At 37.5% G+C, this 21534-nt stretch overlaps 1 protein-coding gene across 1 annotated transcript; it reads left to right on the forward strand.

Moving 5' to 3' along the window:
* Positions 1-2420: 2420 nt before the first annotated feature.
* On the forward strand, positions 2421-21343 carry TMEM62 (transmembrane protein 62; the record flags this gene model as incomplete). The annotated part of the gene is made up of 13 exons (XM_010288254.1): positions 2421-2532; positions 3631-3768; positions 4849-4894; positions 8519-8660; positions 11697-11821; positions 11969-12091; positions 12946-13101; positions 14474-14633; positions 16295-16408; positions 17368-17452; positions 19005-19109; positions 19967-20085; positions 21017-21343. Coding segments are annotated over 13 exons (1752 nt in total), but the record flags the coding sequence as incomplete, so codon positions are not given.
* Between the last annotated feature and the right edge of the window lie 191 nt (positions 21344-21534).

A 21534-nucleotide genomic window follows, 5' to 3' on the forward strand; every position in this document is an offset into this window, starting at 1 on the left:
GGGCGCGGAGGCTCGCAGTCAAGCCTCGGTTACAGGTGTTTGGCCAGTTTGCTAGACTACCCAAAAGATAAGATGTGCTGCGTGGTAGAAACGGGTAATTAAAACTCACCTAATTATTACACTATCCTATATATTGCATCAGTACCCCATATAGTGTTATCTAATATTCCACTGAGAAATGCCGGCTCTGCCTGTCTTTTTTCCCCTTCCAAACTCAGAAAAGTTGTGTGGCTGAGAAAATAGTTACGCAGATTTTTAGCAATAGAAGGTAAAAGGCCAGTATAAGAGTGATGTATGTTAGATTAAATGTACACAGATTTGTTTCCAGGTTGAACATATAATCCAAATTAAGCTGGCATGGTCCTGGAAGTAAACTGTCGCGTCTGGATGCTTCTGTGGCCTCTTTTCTGACTCTTCCCCCCAGAGCATTCCTGAAGCACTTAGTGTATAACTAACCGCAAGCTGTTTACGTATTTGCAGGTAGTCGACGGCTGAGATGTCACAGGGCTAGCTCTCCAGTTCCTTCTAACAAATAGGTTGCTTTTACTATTTTGCTTTTATTCTCAAACTGAAGCACACTGCTGGCAGTGCTCTTAGTGTATAAGCCAATGTATTATTAGTCCTTTTGTTCTATCCAATTGCTACGTATTCTCAAAGTCGGTTTTTCCAGTAATTTTTCCTTCAGTACCTTAAGGCTTATCTTTACTGCAGAACAGATTTCAAGATGAGGGGTATTGCTTGAATTAATGTAGATAAAGCCCCTATCTTGAGTTGCTATCTCGAAGAGAGTCAACTACAGCACCATATAGAGGCTGCAGAGCTCTGCTGGCAAACAGCATGCACAGCTCCATGCTTCTCTTGCCATGTTCTCCCTGGTTATGTTACTTTAAGTGGAGTTCTCCCAAGGATAGGTCACGGCACAGCTAATTTGAGACTTGGCTTTACTTTCAAGTGGTTATGTTCTCTTTCAGACATGCCCTTTAACAACTGCTTTATCATTGACCTAACTTGGAAAATAATCAAGCACTAAATCCAGCGTTGTGCCTGTTGATGTTGTGGGAAACAGGATTCAGGCTCCCTGGTGACACCATAGGTCTAGCCTAGGTCACTGGACAGAGCTCAAGATGATCGGTTACCCACCCAGCAGTTCCTGCCTTTTTTTTCCTCCCATCCACAGGACTGTCTTTTCTTAAACTGAACTGAATTGCCATCTTTGTACTATAATCTTGTATTAATGGCTCTTTCACCTTTGTTATAGCAGAATTTCCTTTCTTACCCAATGCCTAACAGGCACTCTAGTTCAGTATTTGACAAGCTTACAGTTGATTTTTCTCCTGTTTCTGTCAGCTGGATGCATTCTACCATTGCTGTAGGCCTTGTAATTCTCCCTTGTTAATGCCTACCTTTCCTGAGCCACATCTTCTCTAGATAAGGTATGTGGATGGTGATTTCTCCTCACCCTTGAGTATCTTCCAACCCATTTTGAGGAAAGTTACAGCCTATGATGCAATGAGAGAGGCCAAGTTTCTACATGACTCACAGTGAGGGGAAAGAGAAGAAATGCAGTAAATGGGCTTTTACCTACCATTTGGGAAATTAAATAAGAGCATTGCAAGCTTTCCCTTTGCCCACTGACTTCCCTTTTATTGGGACATCTTTTGAAGTTAATAAAAAAAAAAAAAAAAAAAGGTAGAAACTCCACTCCCAAGATCTTCATATTTCATGGCTTTTAGTGATGACAGAAAATCAGTCTGAGCTCTCATAAGTCCCGGGACACTGTAACTCTTAGAACTTACAAGAAAAGCCTTTTGCAAATCTTAAACTCATATCATAGTAGGGGGATAAAAGGGGGAAGATCTTTGTAGAAAATCAGGCTTCACAACTACTGTCTGCTAAAACGTTGGAAATTTACATTCTCCATAGTTACCAGTAGAACAGGAGTAAGGTTTCTTGTAAGACTTTTTTCTCAAGAATCTGGAGACAGCAACAATAGCAGTTTTTATTTTCTCTGATTGCTGAGGTAGATGAGAATTGCAAATCTACAGGCTGAGATGCAAAATAAGTTGTTGTATGGATCATAAATTAATTTTGTTATATGGATCATAAATCATAAATTTATCAAAATCAAAATTTACTCTAGATAGCTAAGTATTTCCACATATTATTGTATGCCATTAGATTTAAGGAAATTTTCTTGATCTAAATGTGATTTTAGGGGTAATATGATATTGCATCTCATATGCTTGCTCTGCTTTTGTTCTCTCCTAGTCATCCATTTCTGTTTCTTCCTGTATCCCTTACACTGATACGAATCACTATGACTGCTCTGATGTTGCATTCTTAGGTACTTGGCTTTGCCGAACAACCTGGGCAGCAATAACCCTCTGCTTGGAATAGTGTTTCATTTTTCTCTTTTGCAGGTGTCAGATATTCATATCAGTAGATTTCGGGATCCCAAACGAGCTCCTGACTTGGAAAAATTCTGTTCTGAAACAATTAATATAATTCAGCCAGCACTTGTTCTAGCAACAGGTAAGCAATTCAAAAGTGTGAATTTCCTGTTGAATCTGCTGTCAAAGGAAAAGCAAATAAGCAAAATTCTAGCATCTCAAGAGAGAAATTTAAAGCCTTAAGGTATCTTAATGGAATGATGGAATGGAAATGGAATTGCAAGTGAAGATAGACTGCTAGAAGCAGAAGAGAATAACTTCTCAAGAGAGTTAGTTTTTGTTCATGTGTTGAGTCTGACGGTGAGTTTAGTAGACATAAATATGCATAATAGTTATTGTTTTCCCAATACTACATCTTAGTCCCTGCTAGCAGCTACCTCTTCTTTGTCCTCTTAGTAGTGATTCTACATCATTCTTCATATTTGAAATTACAGAAGTGAGCAATGTCTCTGAGTCATTAAGAGCCAGTTCCTCTCTCAGAACAATCCCTGCTCATTTGTATGAAATTCACCTGTGAACTAACCTAAGACTTCATTGCTGCTTTCTGTTTGAACTTACCGTACCAAGACAGGTGAAATAAGCTCTGGCATTTCATTTGATATCTTGCTATTGAAATAGATTAAGTTTTGGCAAGCAAATCAAAAAGACTTTGAGCCATTACTGTATGCCAGGCTTCAGAATCTTAATGCTAGACCTGTACTTCAGTTTCTAGAGAGAGTTACTTATCTGCTGCTTGCTTTTTAAGTTAAGAGTTCAGAAATAGTATTCATGTTTTAACTAGCAATGCAGGGAGGCATTACTGGATGAACAGAAATGGGAATGGTTCGAACTTTAGTTGGAGCTTTAGGCGATACAGAAGGTGTGAAGGTAAACAAAACTCCTATGACTAGAACCTTCAGGTATAATGAATGCATAACAATTTTCTTTACTTTGGCATGGCATTAGTAAAAGTACTGCAGTGACGTGGTTGATAGATGTTTGAACAGGCTGCCGCATCTGCATTAGAAGGCATTTACCCTTATAGAAACCTCCTGGACCAGGTGACAGGAACATCCAGATTGCACCCAGGAGACCTGCAGCCACTTACACTTGGAGGCTTGGATTATATGCTTGCCTAGTTACAGTTATTTGTGTAAGCTGTGTAGGCCTCTAGTTATAGCTTACCTTTGTACACTTTCAGGTGACCTGACAGATGCTAAGACAAAAGATAAACTGGGATCTGAGCAGGTAGAAGTAGAATGGAAAACTTACCAGTCAATCCTGAAGAGATCAAGGGTCATGGAAAAAACCAAGTGGATAGACATCAAGGGGAATCATGGTAAGAAGGAAATTAAACATCTCTTTCTTTCCTGTGATTACAGAGCTGATTTAGGCAAGTTAGACTATAGAGCTAAAGTGTTAGTACTACTAGCACATTAGTGGTAGTTATGAGTCAGTTAGAAGGGCTTGCCATCCACCTATCTACCTAGTGAGGGCACACTTTGTTTACAGGCACTTAATGGAGTTTTAGCACCAGGGAAGCAAGAGTCTTCATTTATTGCTTTTGCCTGGCAAGTGGTAGAACATAGCTTCAGATGTTAGTTTCCAGGTCATTCATTTATGTACCCCATCTTTTAATGGAAGGGCAAACTGTAACCTTACCCTACTGAAGAAATGGTTTCAATTTACTTTTCATAGACCTCCCCCCACAGGTTTAAGTTAAAAAGTATCACACATTCAGCAACTAAAGGAAATTTGGTTTTTTGAATGGAAAGAACTCATGGAAGTTTGTACACATCATAGTTGTCGCTATATTATAAGCATTCAAACACAAGCTAACAACTTTGTAGGCTATATAAGCCAGCTGCTACAGGAAGGGCAAAACTGGGAAAGAAAACGTGAATGCTTTGTCATATACAGCCCATATATGACACTTTACTCCCATTTCCCTACCAGGCTTCTGTTACCAGACTTAATGGAGAGGTGGACCCCAGTTCAGTGTACAAACCTTCACAAACTGCTGTCTGTTTTATGCCTACTATTCTCTGATGCTGCTGCTTCTTTATTTTCCTTGGATAAATTAGGTCTCGCTTACAGAGAATGCACCCAATCCAAAGCCAAAGTGGAGACATGCGGTTACCTTTTAGCCTCTAAATGACAACTTACATTCCCACAACAACTTTATCTTTGAGTTGAAACTTGAAAACTATTCTCACTTTTAGGTCAGCTGTATCAAGTATATAATGTCTTCTCTGCACAGTTAGGTAGTCTGCTTCTCAATTATGCATTTAAAAAAAAAAGAAAAGCTCTCCAGTGCCTGCTGAGACTGATTTATGTTGACATTAGGAAATAAAATACAGGCATCAATGATCAATTTGATATGATAGTTTCTTCATTTCATTTTTCCTCTCCCTTACAGATTCATTCAACATTCCACACCTGGATAGTGTTCGGAATTATTACAGGTACTTTTATTTACTGTACAGATGCTGTTATGTTCAAGGTCAAACTCACTGAACAATAGTCTGTCTTCAGTTATCACACATATATGCTTTTTCACTGGCTTTTCCTATAGTCCAGGGTCATATTTGCTATTCGCTCTGTCTTTTCCATTGCTAATTAGTAGAGGAGAATAGATTGAGAAAATTGAGAATTCTTTGCGCAGACTTCTTACCTCTTATCAGTCTGTGTTTTGTAATTAAATATATTTTAAACCTGCCTGTTCTGTGCATTATGTGCTCAGTTTCCTCAGAACACTGTGTAATATATTTCTGTAAAACCAGTGTTCCCAAATGTTGCTTTTCCTCCTTAAAATAGATGAAAAAAAGAAAAAGAAAGCAAGAGAAAACTTCATGTTTTTAATGTTCTTTCTGTATGCCCAAAAGGGCTTTTCATGTCACATGGCTCTAAACTTTATCTGAGACATTTCTTCACATCTGAGTCATTTTAGAAAACTGAAAGTAGAGAAGCAAGAAGGCTGATGATGATGATGGGTGGACAGATGTTCTTTAGGAACACACTTGAGATTTAGGTGAGGTGAAGATAGGTGAGGAAACTTCCCCCTCTTCAGCTGGCTCTTTTGCTTGTACATTGTAAAGGTAGCCTCAGCTGTAACTCGTACTTAACTTCTCCATTTCTCCTGCTCTTCACATCTGAACACACAATCTTGTCTCATAATTTTGGTGGTATTTTCAGCTTTAACTCTTTGGAACTGGAGGAGGGCTTGGAAATCTAAGTTCTACTTTAATTCAGGCTCTTAAGCCATCCACTTTACAGTAAGAACACAGATTAAACATCTGCTAGTTCAGTTGGCTTCAGTTCCCTGTGGCCCAGCAGGAGCAGATACATTTTCCCATAAATTCTGTGGGATAGGATCTTACAGCAGCTGCATTTGCAGGAGAACATGAAATTCACATGCAGATTTACCACGAAGGGATGAATGTGTGGTCTACAAGGCTTTTGGTTGCACTAGTGCAGTGCACATCCCTATATCTTTTGCCACAATTGTGGCTTCATGACAATCTAGTATCAGTATCTAACTTCCACTGTAGTTTAAGGCTGCTATCAGAAGCCCTCGTGACACACATGGGTAGATGTAGCACCAATGAATTTGCCAGATCATCCCTGAATTGTTGTTTGCCCTGGACAAGCTTACTGTCTGGAAAGATGAATCACCTGCCTCTGGTCCACACTGAAGATGCACTCATAGTAAAAAGGGATTGGAAAGGATTAGGGAGAAATTTTAAAGCAATTTAGCCAACCTAAGAATTGCTCAGTGAAATTCTGAGTCAGGTGAAAAAGTCTTTGCTTATTAATTAACAGTCTCTTGCTAAACAAATGTGATCTCGTAATGGTTTTCACTTCATTATAGTCTGTCATCATAGGAAAATAATGAAATTTTAATAAAAGTTATCGTACTTTCTATCTAAGACTGAAGAAAGGCACTAAGAGTCCTCAAAAGCTATTAAGCATCACTAAAGGCAGAACTATCTTTACAGAGACAATTTTATTTATCTGAAGCACTAATATAGTATAAAGATTAAGAAAATTTTTAGTAAATGTGACACTCTGTAGCAAGAGAGAAAGGAGATGGCAGAGTGAAATGGAGTCTTGTGGAAGCCTTTTCTTCTCACCCACCCTTGCGAAGTTAAACAGTCAAACAGACAATGTCTTGGGGTTTTTTGGTTCTGAGCAACAGTAAGGCACTATCTCCTCACCTTTATGTGATTCCTGAACAAGTAATTCATTCTTTGCGGTACACCTTAGAGCACTGTAGCTTACAGTTATAAAAACAGAGGGTAGGGAAAACAGTTATTCAACACCACATTCTGGTGTTCATGATGTATTGAAATTAAAGAAGGCAGCAGTTGTATTGAAACAGAATAATAATTTTACACAAAAACATGGGTTCCTATTTTACGTCCACAGCATGAGCAGAGGATGATTCAACTGTTACACATACTCTAAGTGGGACTAAAGGCAGAAAATTTAGAATTATGATACTGGGCTTCCAGTTTTCTTATTGAAGTTCACGACAATCATAAAGGTAATATTAACTGCAAAAAAAAAATTCTGAAAGGGTCTTTATGGCAATGGAAGTATTGATTTATATCTGAAACTTGTTTTTAAAATATTAACTTTTATTCTGTTCAGGTCAACCTTTCTGGCAATTTGATTGTTTATTCTGATTGGTGGAGGAATAGTGATATGAACTGCTTTCTGGATGACTGTGTTCAAACCATACTCATCATCTGAACTCAGGGATGTTCTAGCTTCCACATATCATGCAGGGAGTTAAAAAAAACAAAAACAAAAACAAAAACACAAAACCAATAAACAACACACACCCCCCAACCCAACCCAAAAACCCCAAAGAAAACAGAAAAGCCCCCCCAATTAAACCAAATAAGTTTTAGTTAATCTCAGATTTACTCACAATCATTTTAGTTCCAGAATTTAATTCTTAATTGAGCAATTTAATAGGTACTGTTAGTTGGAATGTTATCTGTCTCTGGCAATGGAGGATATGTGCAATTCCCACCTAGCATAAAGTATCAAAAGCACTTCAATTTTAGAAGTTAGAAAAACTGAAAATATCTGTTGTCAGTGGAAGGAGAGAAAGCAACATCTGTAGTCATTATTACATGTAGTTATCATAGCCAATATTAGCATAAAACCATGGAAGAAAAAAAAGGTGGAACTAGCTGACGTCTTTTAAGTCCTTCCCTGTTTACAGTTCTCAGAGTATTTTAAGGTTAAGATTCAAGAGCTCAATTAACATCAGGTAACATGCAAAAGAGCAGCAACGCTTTTGCTCTCTCCTTTTACTCTTTGAATGAAGAATTCTGATGACATTCCACAGGTGATAGGAGAACTGGTAAGATCTGCTATGTCAAGAAACAAAAAAGAGTAATAAGGAAGAGGAAATGCTGCCGCCTTTGCTGTTTATAAGATTTGGTATAGTGTAGTGTGTCTGTTTTGGACCTTTTGGAAAATAACTGAAAAGGTTCAATGTTTCTTTGGTTCAAAATCATGTTACATTAGCCAACAGCTGATCATTCTACATCAGAGTAACTGAAGAGATTCCTAAGAAAATAGTAGAGACAAGACTTGGTGTCCCTGATATTTCTAGGTAGGCAAGGAAAAATTCTTTTTGAAAAATTCTCTCAGATACCAACTATAAACACAAGACAATATTTTTTTTTTCCATTGCATATCTCCTTTAATTAAGAATGGTGTAAGATCCTACTGTCCTGTTATCTTGCCTATTTGTTTTGCATCATTTATGCTGCTGGCCTGTCCTTCATCCATAGAAGAGTACAATGTTGCTCAGGGAAAGCTTATTTATGCTAAAAATTTTTGAAATGTTTGTATGCTAACCTGCTGCTTGTCTTGACACATGACCCATATAAAGCATCTTCTTTGAAGTACAGACTTTTCAATGCCATTGATTTTTAAGAAGAGACTTTACTGCAGTAACAAGATGGAGCTAGATCTAATGCAAGAAATCTTGCATTTATACTATGCAGGTCATTTTTGTCATTGCTGCAAGCTTTCCTAACAGCAATGTTTCCATTTTATTTTGGCAGGAAATACTCTGCCTGGCGAAAAGATGGCTCTTTCCATTACATGCACACCACCTCTTTTGGGAACTATTCATTCATCTGCGTGGATGCCACACTCAGCCCAGGCCCTAAGAGACCCTATAATTTCTTCGGAATTTTAAACATGGTATTTTATAAGTCTTGGCATTCCATTTCACTGGCTGTTTTACTTCTATAGTGGTTAGTTTGGGGGTTTTGTTTGTTGTTTTTATAAAGAAGAATTGTCTGAAAGATTTCTGTTCTTCTAAAACACAAATCTTAGCGTCCTCCTAGAAGCTATGCTAAGGCACATGGAGGACAGGGAGGTGATTCAAGAAAGCCAGCATGGCTTCACCAAGGGCAAGTCTTGCCTGACCAACCCAGTGGCCTTCTATGATGGATTGACTACATCAGTGGACAAGGCAAGAGCTACCGATGTCGTCTATCTGGACTTCTGTAAGGCCTTTGACACATTCCCCCACAGCATCCTTCTCTCCAAATAGGAGAGATATGGATTTGATGGTTGGACTGTTGGGTGAATGAGGAATTGGTTGGATGGTCACATGCAGAGGGCTCTCCGGGTCAACGGCTCAATGTCCAGATCGAGATCGGTGACAAGTGGTGTCCCCCAGGGGTCCGTATTGGGACTAGTACTCTTTAACATCTTCATCAGGGACATAGCGGGATCGAGTGCACCCTCAGCAAGTTTGCAGATGACACCAAGCTGAGTGGTGTGGTTGACACCCCACCTGAGGGACGCAATACCATCCAGAGGGACATGATGCCGTCCAGAGGGACCTGGACAAGCTCGAGTAATGGGCCCATGTGAACCTCATGAGGTTCAACAAGTCCAAGTACAGGGTCCTGCACCTGGGTTGAGGCAACCCCTGGTATCAATACAGGCTGGGAGATGAAGGGATTGAGAGCAGCCCTGCCGAGAAGGACTTGGGAGTACTGGTGGATGAAAAGCTGGACATGAGCCAGGAATGTGCGCTCACAACCCAGAAGGCCAGTCGTATCCTGGGCTGCATCAAAAGCAGCATGGCCTGCAGGTCAAGGGAGGTGATTCTGTCCCTCTGCTCCACTCTGGTGAGACCCCACCTGGAGTCATGCATCTGAAACATTCCAGGTCAGGTGGGATGGGGATCAGAGCCCTGACTGGATGAGCTCTGATCTAGTTAAAGATTGCAGGGGCGTTGGACTAGATGACCTTCAAAGGTCCCTTTCAACCCGAACTTTTCTATGATTCTATAATTCTATGAAAAGAGTCTTTATATTTTTAAGTTATTAGGTATGTGTGACATTTATTTAGAAAAATGAGTATGTCACTTAACATATAGAGTATCTGTGTTTTCTCCTTTAAAAAATAATCCAGTACAAAAATGTCAAATTAGACACTTTAAGGATACAGTAATTTCTTAGCATTTAGAGAGACTTGAATGATAATTTCCTTGTTTGATGTAAAGTTTAAAAAAAAACAAAACCCAAACTTTCTAATTCCAATCCTTTTTGCTTTGTTAGATGCTTTTTTTCGTTAATATTACAGATGAGAGACTTGCACTTATCAATGGAATAATGTGGAAGGTAATACTGCAAAGAAATGTGTCATTTGTGAAAGTGAGGTCTGATCTTCTGAGACCATAAAAGTTACATGGTATTGTTTTGAAAGAATAACATTAATCCCAATATTTAAATCACATATCATCTTAGATAACATTTTGCTTCCTTTGGATTTTTCTCTGTAGTTTGTTGCTATTTTGCTTGAGATACTCTTCTGAAGTGTTGTCAGAGAGTTACTGTGTTCTGGTAAACAGATGTCATATTTTGCCTGTGATAACGGCCTCAATGAAAAGCAAAATGTTCTCCCTCTAATCTTCTCTAAAGGAGGCTTGACATTTAATTAAGTGTTTGTAAAGTGCTTGGTTTTACTTAGATGAAAGGTGACATAGGAATGCCAAGTACTGTTCTCATTGTTTACTGTAATCCATACCGGTGCAGTAGATTTGCAGACAAACTCTCAAGGAGCTAAGGGATGCAATTGAGTCTAGAGCTCTGGTCCTTGGCTGCAGTAAGTCAAGCATTTGCTTGCTAATTACCCAGCAACAGGATTCCAGAGAGCATCATTTGCAGATTTTTGCACAAAATGGAAAGTAAAGGTAGATACCTGTAACTTTTGAGAATTAAACCTCTGCCAGGAATTTGAAAAATAAATTAGATTTGTATCAGTGATTTGATTGCATAGCTTAGGTAAAAATATTCTTAAAGCCCAAATTCGTAAAGGCAGAGGAAATATAATTTCACTTAATAAGCTCATTACATTAACCCAGAATGGTATACTGAATCCATTATTTTTTAATATACCTCTATTTCTGTTTTCTTTATTCATGCCCTTCAGTGTTTCTTTTCAGATAGGAGGGAAAAGAATATTTTGGTGATTCTCTGGGTTACCCTAAAAGATGATCTGCAAAATGGTGAAATAGTGGATTTGTGTTCTTTTCAGGTTTTAGTTTTCCTGCCTCCTCTGTTAGACTTTGAGATCTTACTTAGTATTGGAAGTCTTTCTGGGCGGTAAATGGTTAATTTAATATTGGAAGTCAAACAAGTAAAGAAGAGAAATTTTACCTGCTGTGTAAAGTGTTACTTTTGCTTTACAGCAATGGCTGAGTAATATTTTCAAAATTCAGCATCATACTGTTCATCCAGTTAAGTGGCTGAAGCATGTGGTGAACAGTTTCTGCAGTCTGTCATGCCTGTAAAAGGCCATCTAGCAACTCAAGAGATAGTAGGGATGAAAATTGTAAGGTAAAGATGTTTGTAAAATCAACTCAAATGTGTCATTTTTGACTATATAAATAAGCAGTAGAAAGGATAGAAATACCGTTTTCCAAAATCTTTCTTTACATTGCACTTTTCCTGTGTTCAGTTGTAAGGAAGGCATTGAGTGTCTTGTTCTCACTTTCTTTTTCCAACATTGGATTTTAGGGATACGTCTAGTAGCACGGTTTGTTCATGCACAGGTCTCTGAAGCAACTGCAAGTATTCTCTGTTAAAAAAAAAAAAAAGAAAAAATTAATTGCATTCTTCATTAGTTTCTTTCTGCTTTCCTTTTGCTGTTCTTTCCAAATAGCCTGACTGTTAAACAGGTTTCTTTGGTTGGTTGTTTGTCTTTCAAACACCATTTTAGAATCAAATGAAAGAGCTATCTTTGATGGCAACAGAAAGTCTTCACAGCAATCATACTATCTGGTTTGGCCATTTTCCCACCTCAACAATCATCTCCCCAGCACCAGGAATACGAACATTAATGAGGTAAGGTCTTTCTTTTTTTCCTGTATGTTTTCAGTCTGAAGTACATTTCTCGCCTCTCTTCACATGCTTGACTGTCACTTTTCAGTTTTCTTGCAGTGGTATTTCCTTCCCAGTCAAATAATCACAATTCTTATGCTCTTTTATTAGTTCTGCCACAGCCTATTTATGTGGGCATCTCCATACAATGGGTGGGCTGATGCCAGCCTTGTACAGTCAACATCGTGGCGGCACTCTGGAACTCGAACTGGGAGACTGGATGGATAATAGGAGGTAAGTAAACCCTGTGTGAGCAAATTATTATACAGAGCCTACCTGGTTATGGTGTGATTTCCTTTTATGCTGTTTGGAGAATTTGAAAGAAGCATTAGATCTGCCTGACTGGTTGTTATGAATATTGCTTTTGAAAAATGTCTTTGAGTGTAAGTTTGGGATTTTTCTCCCTATACCAAAAGTGTGCTAATAAATTAAATAAAGTAAATTTTTTATTCATTCTTGATATTTAGAAATTAAAAAGAGGACATCTAAATGTCCATTTAGTATGTGTTTAGTATTCATAGTAGACAAATAAATTGTAATAAAATTCAGCATCACTGCTTCAAAATACCCATGCTGTGCACCTGCTGTTAGAATTTGAGAGACAAATGTAGTCTATCTGAGAAATGTTACCTTCGCAGCATATCAAAAAGTGTCCGATGATACATGGAATATATAGTAGTATATTAGCTTTTATTCTGCATTAATCCTAAGAAAGATACTTGTATACATACAGGAAGAGAGCACACTGGGGTCTTTGTCCATAACTAGAGTACCTACCCAGACACTGTAGTAATGTACATTATAGATTAATATTATTTTGAAGAATTCAAATATCTGATTCATGTGCAAAATTCAATAGATCTTGACATTTGGAATTTTAAGTAGTGCTTCAGTGATTTATAATAAAACGAGCCTGATCAGAGGTAACCAGCTGTACAGTTAATATAGCAGAGTTGGTTAATATAGGATCAACTACAGAAAAGAATAAATAGAAAATAAATCACAGGTTCTGCTTAGGAACTTGGAAAGCATGGGAATCAGCTGTGCTTGCAGTAGTTTATATCAAAATTTTTTTCCTTTCATTATAGGTACCGGATCCTTGCATTTGATCATGACCTCCTTAGCTTTGCAGACCTTAACTTTGAAGAATGGCCTGTAGTTCTCATCACCAATCCCAAATCCTTCCTTTACAGCAGTTCTGCTCATGAACCACTAGTCAAAATTCTTTATTCCACTCATATCAGGTACCCTGTAATCTCTTGATTTCACAATATTTAACTTTATTTTAATACTTGGCATCTTTCTTGATTATAATGTACATCTATATTTATATGTATATACACAAAACTTCTTTTTTTAAATGCAGGAGTCCACTGTACTCAGAACTCACTTTCCTCTGGAAGATTTTTCCTGAGAGCTCACTTTGTATCATATCTGTGATAAAAGCAGATTATATAGTAGTAATTCATGTTTGTTTTGTTTATTTTTGAACATTTTTGTGTAACCAAAGCTGGTAGTTAGATTAACATGTAATCTGTGTTATTAATCTCACATGTTCACATTGCCTTTGCAGATTTCAGGATTTTGTCTATGTATTTTTCTAAGTATTTTCTGTATTCACTTCGGACTTCTTAGCCTCTTGTGTTTTTAGTTTCACATCCCTTATATATTAAAAAATATTAAGCCTCTGCCAATTTTCATATTTCTTGAATATTTCATACTTCTTTCACATTCTCTCCATCTTTCCATTTCTACCTTTTCTATTTATTTTTTTCATTTGTATTTCAAATTTCTATGCCCTTTCCAACATCTTATATTTGCTGTTGGACCAATATGCATTAAATATATGGGCATATTGCATACACAGAATTACAATCAAAAGAAGTTCGTCATACTTTTCAGTTAGGAAGCAGTAGTAGCTAAGTCTGCCCACTTTCCAGTTTCCTGTTTAGAACCTTACCTGAACATTCTTATGATTATATTAAATATATGAACTGGTAGAATCATTCAGCATAACTATATGAGAGTCCTTCATTTGACTGAAACATGCTCTGGAATGCCTTTTGTATTACCAGAAATGAAAGAAATTGTATGTGCAATATATTGAGTCTATGTTAGTATCACTGTTTCTCTGAGCATAAGCACTGCCAAGTGCTACTACATTTGTTGGTATCTCAGATCTGTAGTACGAGTCTGGCGTTCCACTCCATTTCTCATCAATTCAGTTACAAAGACTGAGAGGTTATATTCCAGCTAGTAAAAAATAAATAAAAAAAACCCCAGCAACAAAAAAACCTGACCCCAACAACAAAGGACTTTTGAGAGAGAGGCTGGCAATTTTTAATGAAGACATCTACAAGTATTTGATTATGTGTCTGTATGTGTGCAGGAGGATGCATCCCATTTTGTACAATGCCATACAGAACTTCTCTTTTTAACTGTAGGAAAGAGCTACCATCATGTTACCATTAGTCTACAGATATTTCACCATTTTGATTTCTAACTCTTGAACTCTTAAGTACAAGGTAGCATAATCTTTAGGGACTTCAGGAAGGAATGACAAATCTTCAAGTCCTGTAACAAATCTGTTTGTTTTTCTGTTTATTCACTCCTTAGAATTCTGGCCTTCTCTCCTTCTGTCATTATCTCCGTTAAAGTCTATATAGACAGAGTTCACTTGGGGAATGCGCATCAGGTGTCTGGCCCTCTCTATGTACTGAAGTGGAGCCCACAAAACTACAGCAAAGGGTTCCATCATATAGATGTGACTGTCCAGGTAAGGTACCTGTTGGCATTCTTTATATTGAATTTTTATGTTGTCATGTCTGCTCCATCACCCTTCTGCATCATATAACTAGGGACAAAATACATGATAACAGACTTCCTTTCATGCTATCTGATTACAAAAAAGAAAGGATTTATTGAATGAAAAAACACTGACTGCTGAGCACTGAAACATTCATAAAGCACCTGGACATAAGAAAGGATTATTATTTTTTGTGAGAAATATAATAAGACATGACAGAAGAGCAAGTAACTGGTCAAAAATAAATTATCTTGACTAACAAGCAACAATTAACTTTTAAGATTGTCTCGGGGAAAAAAAAAATCAACCTTGATCAAGGAAAACAGGAAGTAGCATCATGTTAGTTCAGAGGGCAAAGGAACTGGATCTGGAAGATTGGAATGCTGTCTTCATCATCTGAAGTTTTTTTCATGATTTCTTACAGGTTGACAGTGAATTCGGTTTCTGTTTCCCAGAACATCAGACCTAACTTGTATTAGATTACTGGGTGGAAAAAAGATTTTTCAATGAATGCTTCTGTTCTTAGTACTATATTTTATTTTTGTACCTTCAAGTGGTCTTCGAAGAACTCTGTCAGACTGTTCTAACATTCTGCACAGTTGCACAATAGTAATGGGAAAGTCAGCTTTGTCCTGCTTGATGGAATGCAGTTAGGCATTATTTCTCACAGGACAACAGCAACACTGCTTTTTTTTCTAATGGCCTTTCTTTACTGCCAGTGTTCTACCTCCTAGCTTGTTACCAAATTCTGCCATGCTCTACTTGGGAAAGCTGCATTTTATAAGTGGTTTATTTTTTGGTTGTTTTTTTTTTTTTTTAATGATGATGAAAACATGCACAAAACTGAGTAACATTTGAAGAGGGTTATATAGGCCTGCAGAGCAATAGTTTGCTTGCAAATACATGCTTGTTGTCAGATAACTGAATGGGATTTAACAAAAAATTCCTCTCCAGTCATAAATCACTATTACATCTAGTAACTGAATAGTTTTGTGAAAGTGAGGAGGATGAAGCGTTAACTTGAGTTAGGTACCTGGAGAAAATATGAATACTCAATTGCTGTACATTGTTTCTGGGATTGTCCAAATATTGTCTCAGCTGTAATCACACTAAATATACTGAATGCTTTAGTATAAATAAACCATTTTTTATGTATTGGAAGGTAAGATGTCAGTGTTACACATGCAGAAGTATCAAACTGTTGAATAAATGTAGTACTGTTATTATTTATTGGTATCAGTTTCTAGCAAATGTGCCAGAAAAGAAGCACAGCAAAGCCTCAAAATATTTTAAGATGGGCTGTTATCTAGAATTGACCTTTCAGAAAAAAAAAAGTGGAGGTGGTGGCCAATAAATAGTCATTGTCTTCCACAAGTTGCTGAATCTCTGACAGGATCTCCTTCATATGTAGCACATTCAGATTATGGTCTTACAATCACCAATTTACTTGAAATTACAAAATTGACAGTAAGTAATCCTTTTTAAGTAGAAGTATTTAATACAGCAGTATGCCACACATGCATGTGTCAATAGGATCTTTCCAGAAAAGCTGCAATGATAATTAGCAAGTTTAACTAGATATTTTGTGCACTACTGGTATCTAATTGCTCTCTTGTTTTATATAAATTTAGGATGCTTCAGGAAGAATTAGCACACAGGGTCATATATTTGCTATGGAAGAAAATCTCTCTCTTAGATTTGGCTTTTGGTCATCTTTCATTCTTCTCACTGACCACTATGTTCTAGTAAGTACTTTCAGCAAAACAGCTGTCATTCCATGTTGGTTTGCTCAGAGCCTGCAGGAGGCATTTTCCTAATTCCTGGTAGACTTGAATGCTTTTTCCAGATATGACTCCATTGGAATTTCAAAAATATTTCAAGTTTCCTTTCTCAAGGTGCACGCTTCAAACATGAATGCATAGCAATGGTTCACGCAAACAGTTGGCTTCCTGGATTTAGTCACAATTGTCCATTTTTGGGCATAGGTATACACACATCTTGTGCAAGGAAGAAATGGAAAAGAAGCCACTGGAGATAGTAGAAAAAGGAAACATTAAAATCAAAGAAAACTTCACTGTGATCTGTTGCACTATGTGCACTGGCAAGAATGTTGGAAAAAGTCTCACATCAGCTGCTGACATAACTAGCTCTAGCAAAGAGGAAGGCAAAATTCCCATTGACTTCAATAAGTTCCAGGTCATATCCAGAAGTGTTACAGCTTAGTACATGCAAAGAAGTCATGTCATAGTAGTTTAGGTGCACTTATAGAATAACATAGGAAAGTCCACATGACTGCAGATAGTATCATAATTGGCTCAAAATTGTTATATTAGTTTTGTTAATCAGTAACTGATATGCTCCACAATGTCTTAAACTGCAGTTCTATTCAGTATAGCACTTGGAAAATGTTTTACATAGGAAGTGTATTTACACTTTTTCAACTGATGTGTTTTACAAATCCCATTTTTGAAAGATTCAAGTATATCACTTTCAGCCATCCAACTGAATTCAGGTCACTAAGATGCAAGTGCAATAACTTAGAAACTCTCAAGTTTCCTTTTACCCCTCAGTTCAATGACACTATTCAAGCTTTGAATATGTGTTTCAGTTAGAAATCTTTGTATCATTCTATCAATGCCTGTAAGGGATGCCCAAAGGCAGCTACAACTCCAGGGCTGGCTTAGAGTTAAAACTGTCTTTTCAGGCTCGTGTGCTCTTTGGACTGATCGTGCTGATTCAGATCACCTTGCTCATTGTTTTCAGATACCTCCAAAAGCCAACACTCAAAGGTATGAAGCAGTGTTTGTGGTTTGTAGAGGATCTAATTTTCCCTAAACTTTTTTTACTATTTATCTGTATGCTAACAATATATAAGTAATCGTGCTGTTAATCACCATATGCATTTTGCATCTAGTACTGTGGGGTTTGATTGGGTTCTCAGAAGCTGCTGTTTTGTTTTTAAGGGGACCCAGAAAACCTCCAATATATCAAATAAAGTAAATTAAAAACTTAACCGGGTATCTTTGTTTAAACAAAAACTAAATTAATTGAAGTCTAAAGGTTTAATTTTAATTTTCACACTTAAGAATCCAATGCATAGGGAAAAGAATGTTTTATTTTGTATTAGTTCTGTATGTGTGCTTGCTTCACTACAGCTGGCACAGAATTCTCTCTCACCTGAGTGGCAAACAGATTTCCTTCTATAAAAATAGTTCTTGCTAATCATTGCAAAGAACATGAATAAGCTTGAGTCTTTCTCAAAATAATACTAAGACCAGTTCTGTCATAACTTCATATTTTGTTTGTGATAAATCTGGTAAATGAAAATTAATACTGTTAAGCTTGTGGTGTTTATCCTTTAAACAATTGTTTGAACCACACCTTACTAATAAGATTTTTCTGGAAGCCACCTCCCTTCCTATTCATGTCAATGTATGTCCCTTCCTTTATGCTTATAATCACGTAGCATCCTGAGGTAACTACAGCAACTGCTTACATAGAAAAATAATAGGTTTTCAGTTGCCTTTATGGAACTTAGCAGCTAGAAATGAAAAGAGCTAGCACTCTGTGATCAGCTAGGTCCCTGTAGACCAATGACAAATGTTTTACAAATTAGTGAACAAATTTGTTGGAGCTGTTGATTTCCAAAGGTCGAGCTTGCCCTCTGGGAGTTAATGCTTTGTGAGAAGGGCAACCATGTAATAGGTGAAACTGTAAGAGCTAACTTTTATAGGAAGGCTTTCTCGAATCTCAATCTGTGAATTCTCTGCTTCAGTTAGAAAATGAATATTGCTTTTTTTCCCTAACATCACACACTTGTCAGAATGCTGCTATTTTAATGTCTAACCTTCACTTTATCCAAGTTGCTGCCAGATCTCACTAAGTAGATTTAATCAAAGAAAATCCAGTTAACCTAGTCCATGCTGACCTGCCTTTTTGGGTTTGCAGTTACTGTTTTGAATCTCTTACTTTTCATTTAATATAAACTTTCTCCATGTTTTTCCTTCTAGCCAACTTCATTTTCTTGTTATAGAATGGTCGTTCAGTTTTATTTACATACAGTAAGTGTAATCATTTAGAATGGCAGCTTCTTCTGCTGTTTTTAACATAGATTTTTATCTTTATCTGTTCCTTACTTTCAGTTATCACAGTAAAAGTAGAAACACATTCCCTTGTGTTTGTTCTGTAGACAAACAAAATATTATTTTTATGCTTCTTATTTAATAGAATTACTAAATAATGTGCAGATTTGTTTTGGAAAGACCTTTTTTTTTTAATATATATGTATATGTGTTGCAACCCGAATCAAGTGTATTTTTCTTAAATGTTGTCTCTGTTTAGAAAAGCCAGGATTACTTACTCTGACCTCGTATTCCCTTCATGTCTTCAGTAAAACAAACACCTTCTATTACTCAGTTCTGGTTCTGAATTTATACACCATTCTGGGTAAGTAACCTAGAGTACTAGAGGACATAAATTAGTATTTTTAAATTACACATCAGATCCTGATGAAAAATGAGACTTCTAACATCTTGATGAATGGCGAAAATATGCTTAAGTTACAAAATCTATGTGGAACTTGAAAAGTTAATGTCCAAAGAGTCTAAATGTTTGTTTGTAAGAGCCTAACTTAGAAGCCCTAGAATTAATTAAACACTTAAATTATTAAATTACTCTGAAAGCAAAGTAAGCATTTTTAAATTTAATTTGGTTTTCACTTATTCTTTGAGCAAGATCTGGTTGTACCTTGGTGTAAAATGAGTATATGGAATGTACATGTCACATGGCATGTCACTAAGACTTCTTTGCTCTGATGCTAACAATTTTAGCTTATTTCTCAAATAGCTACATTCTTGGAAGTCAGTGTAGTATGCATGACATAGTGCAGCCTGCCCATTTTGACTTATAAGCTGAGCCAGGCTGGAATTGTTTATGACCATGTCTTACTGTAATTCTGGAAAAGGCCAGCATTTGAAAAAAATCTATCTTTTCACTTCACTCATAAGGAAGATGTTATATGTGGCATTGAAAATAGTCACAGAGATGAAAGCAACTTAAAAGTATTTTCATTGCATGCCACAACTCATTGGTGTACCATGATATTTTCACACCAGGAACATTCATCAGACTGCTGTTTGCTGAAGATGAAAACATTAGGCTTATTACTATAGACGAACAATAGAGAAGTCATTTTCCCCAGTTGACCGCTTCATGATCAGGAGTACAAAGGGCCATGTAAAAAAAGGGCTATGTCTATATTGTGTTTTCTGATGGTGCTGTATGTTTTGTTTCCTCTTTTTCAGGACCATGGTTTGTAGGTGAACTGATAGATGGCCAGGTGGGGGCCTGTTTTTCCTTTGGGGTGCTCATTGGTGGTTCCTTCTTACAAGGCAGTCTGACATTTGTGGTTGGGATTTTACAGGTACATATTTATAAAAATTAAGGCTGACAAACTGCTTGCTTCTGGGGAATTTTTTCTAATTTTTTTAAAAATAATTTTATAAAGAAAGCAGTCTTGCAAGGATAGAGAAGATTAGTGGCCATGCCTGACTACAGCAGCTCTTTCTTACCTTTCTGCAAACTTAAAGGGCACAAAGGAAGGTTGTGCATTATTTTCTCAAAGTTCCTTTTTCCTCTATTTGATGTTGCTTTGGACTCCCTGGATATCTGGATTAGAGGCCATCTCTACAGATTTACCACTCTAAATTTTGTTTTTTGTTCTGGGCTCACGCAGAAGTTGCAGTGATTAAGCAAAAGCAACTGACTGGCCAGGGCTGGTCTTGCACCCTGAATAACCCTTCAGATCAGTAGGTGTCACTCTCCAAGTACACAGGAGTCCAGTTTTCCCAGCAGTTTGACCTGCCTGCCCTCTGGTTTTCCCAGCTGCCATTAGTCTGAGAGGGTGTAGTTCCTTGGCATTTGAAGCCAGACCAAGCAAGTGTTGCCTCCTTTGTGGTCCCTCCCTTACGCCAGTGCTAACTAACCCTTGTCTGACACCACAGTGGGCTGGGTCAGAGAGCTAAAGTGACATAAGAACCTTCCTTTTTTACTGTGCTAGTATATTGCCAAGTCTAGCTGCCTGAACCAGCTCCAAGAAAGGTCAGATTCATGTCAGTGCCTCCCACTGCAAGGGACTGGGCGGGAAGGCATGGCCTGGGACTGAGGCACAGGCAGCCACAGCTCTATCAGATGCAGAGTCTTGGAAGTGCATCCTGAGATTCCAGCGCTGGAAATTGTACTCAGCCCTTAGAATGGGACAGTTTTGTGTACTCTTACCTTTCTATGCCCTTAGGTATGTTACCCAGAACACTTGCCTAGCTCATCATCTTATTTTTCTCTGCTCTTCTTTTTAGATGTTGTTTTTCAACCTGCCGTTAATGGCCTATCTGTGCTGGTGCCTGTTGCTGCGATGCCAGGGTCACAGCTTCCGTTCTCACATCCGTCACATCCGACACCTCACAGCTGTGCTTGTTCACCTGGCAATGGCACTCCTCCTGGCCTGGCAGGTCTATTCCTGCTATTTCCTGCAGCGAACCTATGGGACCTTGGCTTTCTTCCTCTCCCCGATGAGAACGTGGCTGGTGGCGCTGACATCAGCTCTGATTTATAAAACCTGGACATTGAAATCATCTGAGCTCAGAACTTACATAGTAGAAATGAAAAACTGTCAGAGCTACTGAAGTACAATATAAGTATTCAAAATTCTTTGACTTAAAAACTGTCAAAGCACAACCTATAGTTTTGTGATGCTGGAATTCCATACAGCCCAGCTGTTAGGTGGCAAGCTCTGAAGCTGCACCTGCATTGCTACAGAGCTGTATTAAATAATAAATGTATAATAATATGTAGTATATACTTTTATTGTATTATA

Source organism: Phaethon lepturus, unplaced genomic scaffold, assembly GCF_000687285.1.
Source record: "Phaethon lepturus isolate BGI_N335 unplaced genomic scaffold, ASM68728v1 scaffold28955, whole genome shotgun sequence".
Taxonomy (NCBI): Eukaryota; Metazoa; Chordata; class Aves; order Phaethontiformes; family Phaethontidae; genus Phaethon; species Phaethon lepturus.